The following is a 14818-nucleotide window of genomic DNA, read 5'->3' as shown; positions in this document are numbered from 1 at the left end:
TGAAAAAGGACTTTTTATTGTCCTTGATGCTCGAAGCTAGTTGGAGTTCAGTTGCAGCCTTGGCTTTCCTGGTCTGCTCCCTACAGGACCGGACCAGTGCAGAATAATCCTCCTTGGAGGTGACTCCCATCCTCCATCCTTTGTAGGCCTTTCTTTTTAGCCTCAGGAGGTCTGCTAGGTCCCTGGAGAGCCAGGGGGGCTGCTGTGCCCTCTTGCTGCCTTTCCTCTGAGATGGAATAGACTTAGTTTGTGCATTGAGGATCGCTCCCTTGAGGAGCAACCACTCTTCTTGAACTCCCCTCTCCCTGTGGTCACGGTCCCTTAGGGCCTCACTGACAAGCCTCCTGAGCTTGTCAAAGTCGGCTTTCCTGAAGTCAAGGACTTGTGTGTTGCTGACCGACTTGCCAGCTTTTCGGCGGATGGTGAAGGTGATCAGCTCGTGGTCGCTGTCACCCAGCTTCCCATCGATCACTAGGTCGCTGACTAGGTCATCCCCAGTAGCCAGTACCAGGTCGAGCAGTGCTTTGCCTCTCGTTGGCCCATAGACTTCTTGAGTCAGGTAGAGGTCATCCACGCACGAGAGGAAGCTCTGCGACCGCTCAGATTTTGCTGAGCGATCCTCCCACGAGATGTCCGGGTAATTGAAGTCACCCATGACAACCATGATGATCCTATGCTCATAGAAGATGAGGGTTGAAGGGACCTCAGGAGGTCACATCTAGTCTAACCCCCTGCTCCAGGCAGGACCAGCCCCAGCTACATCATCCCAGCCAAGGCTTTGTCTACCCAGGGCTTAAACACCTCCAAGGATGGAGACTCCACCGCCTCTCTGGGTAACCTGTCCCAGTGCTTCACCACCCTCCTAGTGAGAGTTTTTCCTAATATCCAACCTCAACTTCCCTTGCTGCAGCTTGAGCCCATTGCTCCTTGCCCTGTCATCTGCCCCCACTGAGACCAGCCCAGCTCCATCCTCGTTGCAGCCCCCCTCCCCTGTCACAATGTACAAGGTGTTTTCTGTCAGCATCCAATGTTCTTATCCATCGTAGCTTCACATCTTGCATCAGTCAAAAGAATGGCCTGTGCAAGTTGAACACACATAAATGTGACCTTTTAGAGCAGGGGTGGGCAATTATTTCGGGCGAAGGGCCGCTTACTGAGTTTTGGCAAGCCACCAAGGGCTGCATGGCAGGCAGCCAGGGGCCCCCGCGGGCCAGATAGAAGGCCTGGCGGGCTGCATCTAGCCTGCGGGCCGCATTTTGCCCACCCCTGTTTTAGAAGCAGTTAAGTGGAGCCAGAGGATGTCTTCGTAATTCCTCTCTTTTTCAAAACCAGAGAACAGATTGAAAAGCTGCGGAAAGACACGAAAATGCCAAAGACCTACATTGCAGTGGTGGGGAACACGGGGGCTGGGAAAAGCAGCCTGCTAAACGCTTTGCTGGACGAGGAAGCCGTGCTGCCGACATCCGCCATGCGAGCCTGCACGGCTGTGGTGGTGGAAATCGCCAGGACCTCTGGGAAAAGTCCGTACGAAGCAGATGTGGAATTTCTGTCTAAAGAGGTGAGTAGCAGCCTAAATCTAAGCTGTTAAAGCTGCTAGTAGGGTCGTGGTGGTACTGTGGCCATTGAGCATGCCAGAAGCAAAGCTTGTTTGGCAGCGGCCCGACTATATAGCTACCTTGTGTTGTCCACCAACAAAGTGCCTGTTTCCAAGCTAGCAGCCTGGCGCATTAGAGGATGGGTTAAAGGAGACTGACTTATAGGGCACAGGCCTGGGACTTTGGAGACTTAGCTTTTCCACCCTCTTACTGCTGATCTTTTGAGGACACCCTTAGAAAAACTCTTCACCTGATGCGCAGGTTACCCACCTGTAAAATGGGCTTAATGGCCATTGACCTTCTTCACAATGGGCTTTTAAGAGCTAAAGATGAAAAGTATGGGATGAAAGAGAGGTTTTGTTGATCAAGTACAGGTGCATTTCCTGTTGGCGTGTGACACTTTGATGGCAAGCTCTGAAATCTGTGCGCAGGTGTGTGTCTGTGTCCATCCCCGTGGATACGTGCTTTGCATTTTGAAGTCCATTCAGCTGATCTGGGTTCTCTTCCCAGTCTCCATCCCTTCATCTTTGGACTCTACATCGAGTGCCCCACTTAGCACAAACCCTGTAAAGAGTCGATGAAGCTTATATTCCAGCATTGTAGGGTTAGGGGCGTGAAGCACAATCCATCCAGTGTCTCTGACAGGTTTGGCTGTCCTCCGAAGATTGTTCATTGCACATTTTGGGGCTCTTCTTTGTCTTTCAGGTTGCATGCTATTTTGCTAGGTTTAGCCTTCGACAGACTTCTCGTCTGGAGGAGAAGCAAAATGACTAAATGTAGCAGGGCGAAAAATCCCTTCCTGGGTTTCTCCGAAGAGCGATTACCCCGGCAGGGACGGTTGCACGTGTTGCTTGCGATGCTGGTGATTTCCCTGGTAGTTCTGGGTTTCTGTAAGATTTACGGTGCCAGAGCTGGAAAAATCCACTTGTTTCTGTGTGTTCCCCAGACAAGGGCCATCAGCTCCTCCTTGATCCAAGCTTTTCAGCAGTTGAGCCGTCTCGTTTCTCAGTTTGAAATGTTGATGATCAGAAGCGGTTCTGAGCACCAGCTTTGAAGAGGCTGGTATTCTCAGAAATCTCTCAATGCCACACTGCCTGCAAACTGTGCCTCCGTGCAGCATCATGAGTTGGGCACAACTCCTGGCCTGTGTTTAACAGCACATAAACCTGCCCCGATAACCTTCCAGACATGACTTCAGTCAGCTGGCGCAGCTGTGTTTGCCTGGTGCCGCAGAGAGCTGCTTCGGGGGATTTTCAGTTGTGCAATCCGCGGTAGAAGGAAAACTGACTCCTCCGGGCAGCAGTGAAACGAATGGGGCTCTGGTTAGTCTTGTTCTGCCCTTTGGCATGGGGAGATGCTGGAGCTGGGTGTTGGGAGGAGAGCCCCAGCGAGAGCCTGATCCTGGGATGAAGCACGTGTTTTCATTTGGATGTGAGCCTCGGCCCAGCACCCCTGCTGCAGGCACGATTCAGGGCTATTAGATGCTGCTTCCCTGTCCAGGAGACACTTGTGAGCCCCTGTATTCTTCGTGTACCCTCCAGCATACCTGCAGGGCCCACACGCGTTCAAGGGCTACGTGGACTTTCCTTTCTGCTTCCTCTTGTTCCACGCAGCATCTTCCTCTTCTCTTGGTCCCTGTCTTGATGCTCTCACCGGGTTAGCTTCCTCCAGACCCATTTCAGTGACTCTGACTGCTGTTCACATCTTCCAGAGGAGAAGCCACTTATGTTTGTGACCTAAGTAGCCCTTGCAAACCCCGGTTCATCCTTTTTAAATGGCTGAGCTGTAGAAATTATGTTAGGAATGGTTTGGGCCTTTAATCTTGCTTTCAAAGGAGCGATGTGCTCATGCTGTATGTTGAATTATCTTTGGCTGAGGACAGAGGTGGCTAGCCAAGTTAGTATGAAGACAGGCAGAAGGCAGGGCAGGATGGTGCCTTAAGAGATCAACTGGTTCAGAGAGGCCTGAGCTTTCATAGGCAACAACCTTCTTCCGTAGACGCTAGGAATAGACCTTGGAGCTATTAAGTATCTGGAGATGAGAAGATGCTGTGCAGACTGAGTGCCCGAGTGTAGTGCTTAGGTACTGTGGTTAAAGGGGCTTTGTAAATACCTGGAAAAGAATCTGAAACTGGTTGGAAAACTTTATTTTCTACATGAGGTATCTTTAAGGTGCAAATCTAGTCTGCCTTCTAAACTGTATTTTATCTTTCAAGAGGAAAAGAAAAAGCTCCTGAGAGTGTTTGAAACTGTGTAAAGAGGATTTTTCTAGCCAGCATAAATAATAACCTAATAAAAAATCTCGAAGTAATCTTAGCAGAACTGTTTCTTTTACTCGTACACCTGGGGGCAAGCAGGACACTTAGTCTAGACTCCTGTTAAGTTTAGTAATGTTTTGTTGTAGGCAGAAAACCAAGAAGTCTTTTGGGACTTTTCTGGAATACTCACAAGGGTGTGTGTGTGTGCGTGTGCGCGTGTGTGTGTGTCACTTCAGGAGTGGGACAGCGAGCTGAGGGCCCTGCTGGAAGATATGAAAGACAAATCTGGTAACCTGAAGAAGCGTTGCCCAGATCGCAAGACAGAAGCGGGCGCTGCCTACAGTCGTGTGAAGGCCGTCTACGGGATGGTAGCAGAACTTCCGCGGCTGAAGGAGATGCAGGAGGTGACCCAGCATCTCGGGACGGTGAAACACATCTCTGCAGAAAAGGTAAATGTAGCATGATTTGAGGCCTGGCCTTTTGGCCTCTGCTTCTGCTTAGGCTGTGTCAGACTCGGGCATATGGTGACCTGAGTGGCTTGGCCTATTTCCTGGTGTTTCAGGAATGAACCTAGCTCTTGCACTCTCCCTTCCCAGGCCACAGATTTTCGCGCAAAAATAGAGAAGTTCATTGACTCTCGGACGGACAGTCTGCGTGACATGAAAGGCGGTGAATTCTGGCCAATTGTGAAATGTGTCAGGATCCGCGTTCCCGACACCGATGTGCTGAAGACGGGGGCCGTGCTGGTGGACTTGCCGGGCGTGCGGGATTCCAATGCAGCCAGAGACAGTGCAGCCAAAGAGGTATGATGGTCTCTTTGCGATCACTGTCCTTTTAAGGGCGGTAGGTTTTCCCTTTCTTTCTTCTTTAAAAACATTTTATGCTTCTAGTTCCCGGTGCCTTGTCTGCCTTAGAAGCAATGTCCTGTCCTCTCGTTGCAAAGCGAGCCAGTAGCAGACTGGCTGGCTTAACAAGGGTGTCACTTGCAAGCCAAGGGAAGTGATCCTTTTGTTTTGGTCAGCACTGGTGAGGCCTGTCCTGGAGTCCTGTGTCCAGTTTTGGGCCCCGCACTTCAAGAAGGGTGTGAGTATATTAGGAGGAGCCCAGGTGAGAGGCCTGGGAATCGTGACTTGTGAGGAGAGGCTGAAGGAGCTAGGATTGTTTTGTCTGGAGAAGAGAAGATGGAGGTGGGATTTAATAACAGCCTTCAGTACCCTGAAGGATGGTTATAGAAATGATGGGGATAGGCTTCAAGGTACAGTTCAGGGTGCAATGGTCTTAAATGGCAGCAGAGGAAATTTAGGTTGTATATTAGGGAGAACTTCTATTCTTCCATGTTTCCCAATAGGCATTACATGATGAGCAACATCTTCCCTCCTCCTGGGTCCGTTAGGCGTGAGCGTCTGCAGTGCCATTTAATCAGCACCTGGCACTGGCTGTCAGACACCAGCTTTGTGAGAAGTTGAGTAGTAAGTCTCTAAGAGAGGGTTAAACTCCTCTGAATAAGGAGCCTCTGCAGCTGCAGTAACTAAGTTAATGTGACAAGACCTGTCCATAATTGTGGTTCAGGGTATAAACTCATTATTGTACAGTTTCAGTGGAGAGGTCCCTAAGGAGGGTATTGTATTACACATCTAGGTTTCTATTTATGCCTCACTTTTAAGATGACCTTGATCTGAGACAAAATGCCGTTGGCAATGGACCTTGGATCCACTCTGCTGTGGCAGTAGAGTAGCAGTGATCTGTGTTGGAATTTATAGACTCACAGACAAGAGGGCTGGCAGGGTCACAAACACCTCCCAGGATGGAGACTCCACCACCGCTCTGGGTAACCTGCTCCCGTGCTTCACCACCCTCCTCCTGAGAGATTCTTTCCAAGTATCCGACTTAAACCTCCCTTGCTGGAACTCGAGCCCATTGCTCCTTGTCCTGCCATCTGCCCCCACTGAGAGCAGCCCAGCTCCATCCTCTTTGCAGCCCCCCTGCAGGGAGGTGAAGGCTGCTATTCAATCCCCCTCGGTCTTTTCTTCTCCAAACTAAATCAGCCCAGTTCCCCCTGTGGCGGGTCAGTAGGGAGTGCTCCTGCGCTGAGCCACACGCCTTGCCTCGCTGCACCCGACCACCTACCAAGCTCCGAGTGTCTCCCCGGGGGCGCCTCGCATCCAACCAACCAACTCTCTGAAGAATTGCCGGTTAGTTCCTCTCCACTCTGCAGCTGTAGTTCCTCAGACACCTCATTCGCTTGGAAGTGGCACCTCTCTGCTTGAATCCACACTTCTTTTTTGCCATCAGGACGGCTTTTGACCCTTTGTGTCTGCTGGGCTGCCTCCCTGTTCTCTGTCAGTACATGCATGGGAAGGGCCAGCCTGTAGTGCTTGCACAGAGGAGAGAGGGCAAGAGATGGGTCATGGCAAATCTGACCACTAACTGCCATTAAACACGTGCAGCTTGTTACATGTGGATGCTTTAAGCCTCTGCATATAAATGGCTGTGGCCTTCAGTCCTCAACCAGAGCTTCTGCGGGAGACTTTGAAGTGACCTTTCCTCTTGGGTGCCACGTACTTTGGAGATGCTGAAATGGGGAAACATCTCCTGGACCATTTGTTTTAAATGTATTGCTTTAGTAAGAGGTGACAATCACAGGGTTCTGTAACCTGCCCTTTGTCCCCATCCTCTAGTATTTAAAGAATTGCAATGCAGTCTGGGTAGTAGCCAACATCAACAGAGCCGTGGATGACAAGACTGCCAAAGACATGCTGAGCGCCAGCCTGCGGAGACAGCTGCTCATGGATGGCCAGTTCGGGAGTTTAGCATTCATCTGTACGAAGACTGACAGCTGTAACGTCCCGGAAATAATCAGGTAGCCTCATTGCATCCCGAGCCTGCTGCACGAGCGCATCTCGCCTGCAGTGGTGCTTGTCACCCAAGCTCTGTTAAGTGTAAACCTTCTTAAGCAACTTGTCAGGAGCATTGTTGCTGCCCCTCAGTCACATGTGATGGGAAGGATTGCGAGATTTAAAAGGTAGAGGGGCCTGCTACAGGGATCACAGCCTGCGAGGACGAGGAGGTTCTCAGTTCTGTGTTCTGGTTTGGCTGTTTTTGACAGTAACAGTGTTGTTGCAAACAGTGACAGCAACAGTCCTTGATGGCAGATGCAGGGGTGCAGTGGTGAGGTCCCATCCCCTTTGATTCCTGCTTCCTCAAAGTGTAAAACCAAAAGCCTGGCAGTAGCAGCAGCATTTCTATTCAGGCAGCAGTGAAGGTGTCACATGACTTCCTGACTCATTATCATCTGTTTCCTTCTAAACTCTTCACTCCACAGGTGTTAACGACCCTCTCTCCATTTTATGGTATTCATGTTCCACTGATCAAGCTAGGCTTTGTTCTTCTCTTAGTTCCTCCTGGTAATGAAGCTCCTGTGTCACAGCCGTGCAGACTGTAGCTAAAAACATTGGGCGCCTGCACATGAGCAGCAAGGCTGCTCTGACACCCTGTAATTATAGTGTGTCGGAGACTCAATTAATGAAGTCTGCTGGAGCGTGATAATTGCCACACTCCAGCAGACTCCAGTGTCTCATGTATCAGCGTCCCTGTGCTTAAAAATGGTGGGGGGAAAGCTTTAAGTTAAATTAAAGCACTCCTACTACCATTTTTAAGGGCGGGGATGCTGGTACATGAGACTCTCCAGGCGCTTTAATTAGAGCGGCTCCAAGAGCAGACTCAATTAATCGAGTCTTCTCCGACACACTGTACTTACAGCGCACTGGAGCAGCCTCACTGCTCCGAGAACCGCTCCAATTAAAGCTCCCCCCGCTCCTGGATCACGTGTATAAACGCCCATTAACTCGGGTGTGGAAACATTAACTCAGGTGAACGGTAACTCAGGTGAAGAAGTAACGTACAGTGAAGTGTGGAATGTACCGTCAGGATGGTTAAGAGGAGGCTGGACTTCGTTTTATGCATCTGGAAGAGATGTTCATTTAATTCCAATGATGACAGGACTAAAGAAACAACATTATAAAGAAATGATTTTTGCCTCGTTTGTTTTGTTTTTAATTCAAAATGTATTCCACAGCAAATGAACGCTCGTTCTAGTAAAGCTGTATTTGTTTTTGCTTTTAACTTAAACTGAATAATACAGCCCTAGCCCCTGGTTTATTTGTAAAACTTTTAGTTTCTTTTTACCTGGAGAAAAATATGTATTGGGTTATATGCAGTGATGCATTACACCATCTAAATCCTAGATCCACCCACATCTACATCTTTAGCCTTTTATTCACTGACCTACAATAGACTGTATCCTCTTCATCTCTCACGAATGCTGTTCTAAGCTGAAGACTTATATTGCTATATAAGTGTAGGTGGAGAGAGATCATTAGTCTTGTTAGCCTAAAGTCAGGAAGAAGGCAGAGCAGGGGGCACCTTGGAGACTAATTGGTTTGGAGAGGCAGGAGCTGTCTGGCAATAGCCGACACGAGATGCTAATAGTACGTACGAGAAACTGTCGGGTTGGACTGTTGGTATAGCCAGGATGGTCCAGGAAATACGTGAGAAGCCAGGTTTGTTGGGCGGTCTCTTTTATTGGACTGGCTGTATACGTACCTGAAGAAGGGCACGTTGTGCCCAAAAGCTCGTGTAATGTCTCTGAACTCTACAGTTGGTCTCATAAAAGATATTGCCACAAAAACTGCGCTTCTTGAGGAATCAAAACTCATGGCAGATTTATTAGACCAACTAGATACTTGCATAGGCCTGATGAAGGCTGCTTGTGCCCAAAAGCTTGCAAATAAAGATTTTTTTTTTTGCAAATATCTAGTTGGTCTAATAGAAGATATCACCTCTGCCACGAGGTTTGATTCCTTTTACCTCTAGACCAATACGGCCGCAGCCTGGATACCTTGCTTCTCGTGTACACGTGTGGCCTGTATCCTCAGGGCTGCTGTGCGATTCCTTACGCTCTCTGCCTGGCATTTTACAGGCCCACAACGGATAGTTCTGTCTCTCACCGTTACATTTAAGAGCTCAATTAGGGGAGGTGCTGAGCACACCCAGCTTCCTCTGGCTTCCCTGGGGAGTGACAGGCTTGGATTGTGCCCCCAAGCTGCAGCCTTGCGGTTTTGCTTCTGCATCCAGATATAAATCGTGGCTGCTGCTGAAACAGCGTTTTGGGGAGCAGGGTCCTGAGTGTCTGAGGGGATCAGAATTGGTGTGTGCTTCTTGGTATCCATTGCCTCAGGACTGGCTTAATTTTATGTGCTTGGGAAATATTTGCCTTGGTTGTTTTGCTGAGGGGAGGCTTTCAGTGTTTAAGCATGATGTCCCCCGCTTTGCTGGCTATGAGCCTGATTCAGAACCCACTGAAGTCAAGAGGAGTCTTTTCAGTGAGCTCACAGGCCTTTGGATCAGCTCCCTAAGTTTTATTACAACGTGCCAAACATCTGGGAAGATTTGCAAGCCAAAGAAGTCACAGAAGGAGTGCACAGCCAGGTGTGTGCAGTCCCAGCTAAGTGTGTGTGGGTTCACTTGCTATAAAAAGAGCCAGTTCATCCAAATAGATTTTCGCTGTGTGACATGTTTGTTTTGTAGTGATTTAAAGCTTAATTGCCGTGCCTCCTATCTTGCAGGGACCTAGATTTAAGGGATGAAACGCAGCCTATCGAAGAGGCGGTAGGAGAGCTGGAAGAGCAGCGAATGCAAGTGGAAATGGAGAAGGAAACCTTGTATGCTCAACTCCAGCAAGAGGCGAGTAAAGCTTCTTCCCCCTCCTATAGACTTCACTTCCTCCAAATCCTCGTATGTGCCAGACAGCATCCTCTGTAGCACGGCCCCTGTCATCTGGAGCTGGGCTGTTCTCTGGGGGCAGGTGACAGAGCAAGGAGCAATGGGCTCTGGTTACAGCAAGGAAAGTTAAGGTTAGGTATTAAGAAAAAAATTCTCATGAGGAGGGTAATGAAGCACTGGAACAGGTTACCCAGAGAGGTGGGGGAGTCTCCATCCTTGGAGGTTTTGAAATCCCGGGTAGACAAAGCCTTGGCTGGGATGATGTAGCTGGGGCTGGGGCTGGGGCTGGTCCTGCTTGGAGCAGGGGGCTGGACTAGACGTGACCCCCGCCTGAGGTCCCTTCACGCCCTCGTTTTCTGTGAGTCTGTCTGAAGCTACATTTTTTCCTAACATGTAGCTCTTAGTGCTGTATAACAAGCTGTTCTCTTTTTGGTGTCACTGTGGCTAGCATCTCCACGGTTCAGCTGGGTGTGATTTTACATTCTGTGTGTGTAAATCCTTACAAGAAGCTGTGGTTTCACTTACCTGGACGAATCCAGACAGGGTCATAGCAGGTGCTCTCTGAAGGGCCTCGTACAACACTGCTACGGCAAGATACCGGGCTGGGTGGACCTGTGCTCTGACCCCGTAAAGTAGTTCTTTTGAAGCAGCTTTGAGGGCAGTAGAAAATCGGGTATGCGAGGGGGTCGTGCATTTGGCTTCCCAGGAGAGTGAGACAACAGCTGCGCCCCTCCAGCTGACCCGGTGCCCTGCCACCCAGAGTCAGGCTACGAGTTTCCGGACAGGGGAGACCTGCCAGGCCACGCTAGAGCAAATCGCCTTATGACAACCCTGCCTGAGCAAGCAGCTGCACTTAGGCATCGAGAGCTCGAGTGGGAACGCGGAGAGCCGTCCTGTCTATGGGCAAGGCTAAAGCACAGTGGCACTGAGAACTCCCCAGGTCTTTGCCTGCTCAGCCCATGGGCAGAGAGCATTTGTCCTTCAGCAAGCTTGGGGATTTGGGGTCCTCCCACCTTTGTGGTCTAAACAGGGGCATTGGCTGTGTCTCTGCACTGGAAGGTGCCTTCTCCCCTTCTGAATGAGATGAGGGCCAGTCTGAAGTGCCGGCAGGGATGTCCTCTCTCCCTGTGCCATGTCCTCTGGCAGGAGGGGGAGGGAAGTCTTTAGGGTGAGGATGCTTTTTTAATCGCAGGTTGGAGTGGAAGTGCCCTGGCTGTACTTGGGCACGAGGGAGATGGTCATGAGATTTCCTCTGTGCTCTTCCAAGGGACTTCATTAATTGGTACAGATGAAAACTGCGTCCAAAAACTCAAGGCACATTTTAGGGAGACGGGGTTCAGGTACAGCTAGCCACACGCTTCCAGGGCACAGAATTTTTCTGCTAGAAAAGCAAACAAGCCATGGCCTAGAAAGTACCATTAAGTATCCGTGAGAGCCCAGGAAGGTCTAGGTAATACCGCTTGGGCTAGGCTTGGGGCAGGGGGCACTGCCTTGCTGCCTGCCAGGGTCTGGCTTTGATTCTCTCCAATATTCCTCCCTGCGTACAGCAAAGGCAGGGACGTGATGCAGAAACTCGGACCCAGACAGAAAACGACCTGAGGAAGCAGCTCCTGGAGAGGGAGTTCAGAGTGAGTAGCACCGAGAGCTGTGACATGATGGGGAAGGGTGGGTTCTTCTAAGCTCCCTCCTTGAGCAGTCGTGTCCTTCTGACCCCTGCGCAGAAGGGATGTCCCAGCGAGATCATGCCCATGCGCAGCTCCAGGTTTTTGTTGCAGCTGCAAATTCAGCGCCCTCCGTTCTGCACGGATGATCGCCTCTCACTCCTCCTGTCTGCTCTTAGGTCAGTGCCTTGAAGAGGGAGAAAGAGGCGAAGCTTCGTGCCATTAGTCTGATCTGCGTCCAGGCGCGAAGTAAGTTTTCCAAGCAGCAGATATGTATGGATTTCAACAGCGGCCTTCAGGTAGGTGGGCACGGAGGGAACCATTCTCAGTCAGGCATTGGCTTTTTGCTGCTTTTCTCTAGATTTGGCCCCACGGGTGCTCAACCTCTGGCCCATGAGGACCTTCACGGGCTGGGAAATTTGGTAGTGGGGGAGTGGTGCGAGCTCCATGCAGCTGCATCCAGCTTCACCCAGGCCATAGCTGCTCCCCCCACTCCCCGGTGAGCAGCTCCACCCCCATCCCCGCCCCCACCCCATGCATCCAGGTGTGGGCTGGGCCCTTCCAGGATCCAGCCTGCTAACAGCCCTGGCACTGCCCCCAGTGACACTCGCCACACCTGACTTCTGAAATACCAGCATCCAGGGGAAAGGGAAGGGAATCCCGGTGGTATTGGTGCTACCCCTCCGATTCCCATCCCCTGCTGAGGAAAGCCTAGGGCACCCTGGAACATCGTCTCAGAGAGGGCGCCTCTGTGTCCATTTTGCTTTTCCCATGAGAACGGCAATGCGTCCTCTGACAGCTTGTAGCCTGGAAGGGATGCTTGATGCTGATCCAGTCCATCCCTCTGTGTCATGCATGTGCCAGAATTTCATCCAGCAAAGCTTGTGCTGAGCCTGATGACCAGTGGCTGAAGCAGAGCATGCTTCATAGAAAGACTGGCAGTGCTGTTTAGGGCTGACTTGCCCAGCATCTCCGATTTAGATGGTAGCTGCAGCCGCTGCAGGTGGTCACTTGTTGGCTTTGAGCAGAGGTGAAGCCAAGTTGCCCTGTGTTTCAGAAAATGAGAAGGAAAGCAGTGTGCGAGGAGGATGAGGATGAAGAGGAGATGGAGGACGAGGAGTTCAGCACCGTAGATGCAAGAGACCCCGGAGAAGCTGGATCCAGGCAGCGTCAGCTTCAGGTTTTCACAGTCAGTTCCACGGAGTATCTGAAGCTGCACGGGAAACTGCTCCGAGACGGGCAGCCCCAAGTCTTCCATGATGACGAGGACACAGGTACGTGCGGTGATGTTCCCTAGCTAGGGGTGGTCGTGCTGCCGACATAACGGTCTCTTCTGTCTGCTTGCTACCACCATGACCATCTCATTTTCCTTTGATAGACCAGCTTTATAAAGCACGTTTCTAAGAACATGGCCAAGATAGAACCCAATACCCTGTATTAATGCCACATCTTCTCACATACGACATGCCCCTACGTAAGATATGCACCTTGTTTTTGAAAGGCAGGACAAAGAAGCAAAGATCTTTCCTTGAAAGTACGGGTAAGGAGCAGAAAGTAACTCAGTAGCAGCAGTTTGGGAACCCAGCGTGCGTGTTGTGCTGCTCACTGCGGGCCACGTGCAGCTTTGCTTTTGCTCTCTCCAGGAGAGGCTTACTGCTGCAGAAAGTGATATTACTGTCTTTCCTCGTGTAGAGTGCGCACCCCAATTGCCAGTAGCTGATTTTTTAAGAAAACAGTGTGTCGTGTGTGAGAATACAGTATGTTCAAATCATGCCTTTGTATCACCTGGTTTTGCTGGCTTTTGCAAGCATGGGTTTCCCGGCACGTCTGGTCCTCGCTCGCCACCTCACCTGTTGTGTCGTCCGTTAGCCTGGAGTTCTTTAAGGCAGAGACTGTCTCTTTATTTGGGGTTTGGGCAGAGCTTGGCACTGCGAGGGATGGAGGAGGTCACTGAGGAGAAGGGGTAATGTTGCTTCTTGGCTGTTTGTGCTCAGAAATCCCAGCCCTGAAGAGCTTTGCCATTCACACCGCCCTGCAACACAGCATGGTGGCAACGGAGAAGTTAATCCGGAGCCTGTCTTGTGTCATAAGTCAAGTGGTTAATTACCTGACCAACCAGAGAGCGGAGGTAAGCATGCACGAACCCTCTTAGCTTTACGCCTGCGGTGGTTTCCTCTGAATCGGTGTGTTTTAAAATGCGCAGTAATGGGTGGCCTCGTATGGCATCTAGGCATACAGTGTCATCCCCGCCACTGACCTTAGCAATGCCCCCCCGGGTCCTCTGTCCTAGACAGAGACATCACTTACTCAGATCCAATGTAACATGCTCGTTTTGGCCAGTACCAGGGGTTCATATGATAGGAGAGTGTGGATGGGAGAGTTCTTTAGCCCAGTCTTTAAACCATGGTATTTCAAAGTGTGTGTCCTGAGCTGTGGCCAGCCTAAGAAAGTCTGAAAGCAGCTTAAACCCCTGTGAATCATAGATAATGAGGGTGGAAGTGGCCTCAGGAGGTCACATCTAGTCCAACCCCTGCTCCAAGCAGGACCAGCCCCAACTGCATCATCCCAGCCAGGGCTTTGTCCACCTGGGTCTTAAATACCTCCAAGGATGGAGATTCCCAAACCTCTCTAGGTAACACGTTCCAGTGCTTCACCACCCTCCTAGTGAGAACGTTTTTCCTAATATCCAACCTCAACTTCCCTTGCTGCAGGTTGAGCCCATTGCTCCTTGTCCTGTATCTGCCCCCACTGAGAACAGCTCAGCTCCATCCTCTTTGCAGCCCCCCTGCAGGGAGGTTTCATAGTTTCATAGTTGGTCAGTCGGAAGCGACCTTGACAGATCATCAAGTCCGACCCCCTGCCATGGCAGGAAAGAGGGCTGGGGTCAAACGACCCCGGCAAAGTGTTCGTCTAACCTCCTCTTAAAGACCCCCAGGGTAGGGGAGAGCACCACCTCCCTTGGGAGCCCGTTCCAGACCTTGGCCACTCGAACTGTGAAGAAGTTCTTCCTAATGTCCAGTCTAAATCTGCTCTCTGCTAGCTTGTGGCCATTATTTCTTGTAACCCCCGGGGGCGCCTTGGTGAATAAATCCTCACCAATTCCCTTCTGTGCCCCCGTGATGAACTTCTAGGCAGCCACAAGGTCGCCTCTGAACCTTCTCTTGCGGAGGCTGAAGAGGTCCAGGTGCCCCAGTCTCTCCTCATAGGGCTTGGCCTGCAAGCCCTTAACCATACGAGTGGCCCTTCTCTGGACCCTCTCCAGGTTATCCGCATCCCTCTTGAAGTGCGGCGCCCAGCACGGGACGCAATACTCCAGCTGCGGCCTGACCAGTGCCGCACAGAGGGGGAGGATCCCCTCCTGGGACCTGCTCGAGATGCATCTGTGGATGCACGACAAGGTGCGGTTGGCCTTCCTGACATGAGTCGGCAGTGTAACGAAGCTATCAGAAAAGCCAATGGCACTTTATCGTGCATCAGCAGATGCATGACGAATAGGTCCAAGGAGGTGATACTTCCCCTCTATC

General features: G+C 50.9%; 1 protein-coding gene across 1 annotated transcript in view; it reads left to right on the top strand.

Moving 5' to 3' along the window:
• Positions 1-14818, top strand: part of LOC102373843 — a 71320-nt gene that overhangs the window by 26727 nt on the left and 29775 nt on the right. The window contains exons 8-16 of the mRNA XM_014524107.2: positions 1333-1558; positions 4089-4301; positions 4449-4655; positions 6531-6712; positions 9477-9594; positions 11181-11261; positions 11474-11593; positions 12352-12568; positions 13289-13422. Coding sequence (XP_014379593.2) covers positions 1333-1558; positions 4089-4301; positions 4449-4655; positions 6531-6712; positions 9477-9594; positions 11181-11261; positions 11474-11593; positions 12352-12568; positions 13289-13422 — 1498 coding nt within the window. The remainder of the gene's footprint in view (positions 1-1332; positions 1559-4088; positions 4302-4448; positions 4656-6530; positions 6713-9476; positions 9595-11180; positions 11262-11473; positions 11594-12351; positions 12569-13288; positions 13423-14818) is intronic.

This window comes from Alligator sinensis, unplaced genomic scaffold (genome assembly GCF_000455745.1).
Source record: "Alligator sinensis unplaced genomic scaffold, ASM45574v1 scaffold987_1, whole genome shotgun sequence".
In the NCBI taxonomy this organism is placed as follows: domain Eukaryota; kingdom Metazoa; phylum Chordata; order Crocodylia; family Alligatoridae; genus Alligator; species Alligator sinensis.
Note: the sequence above shows the minus strand (reverse complement) of the source record. Positions and strands in the feature narration are given on the sequence as shown.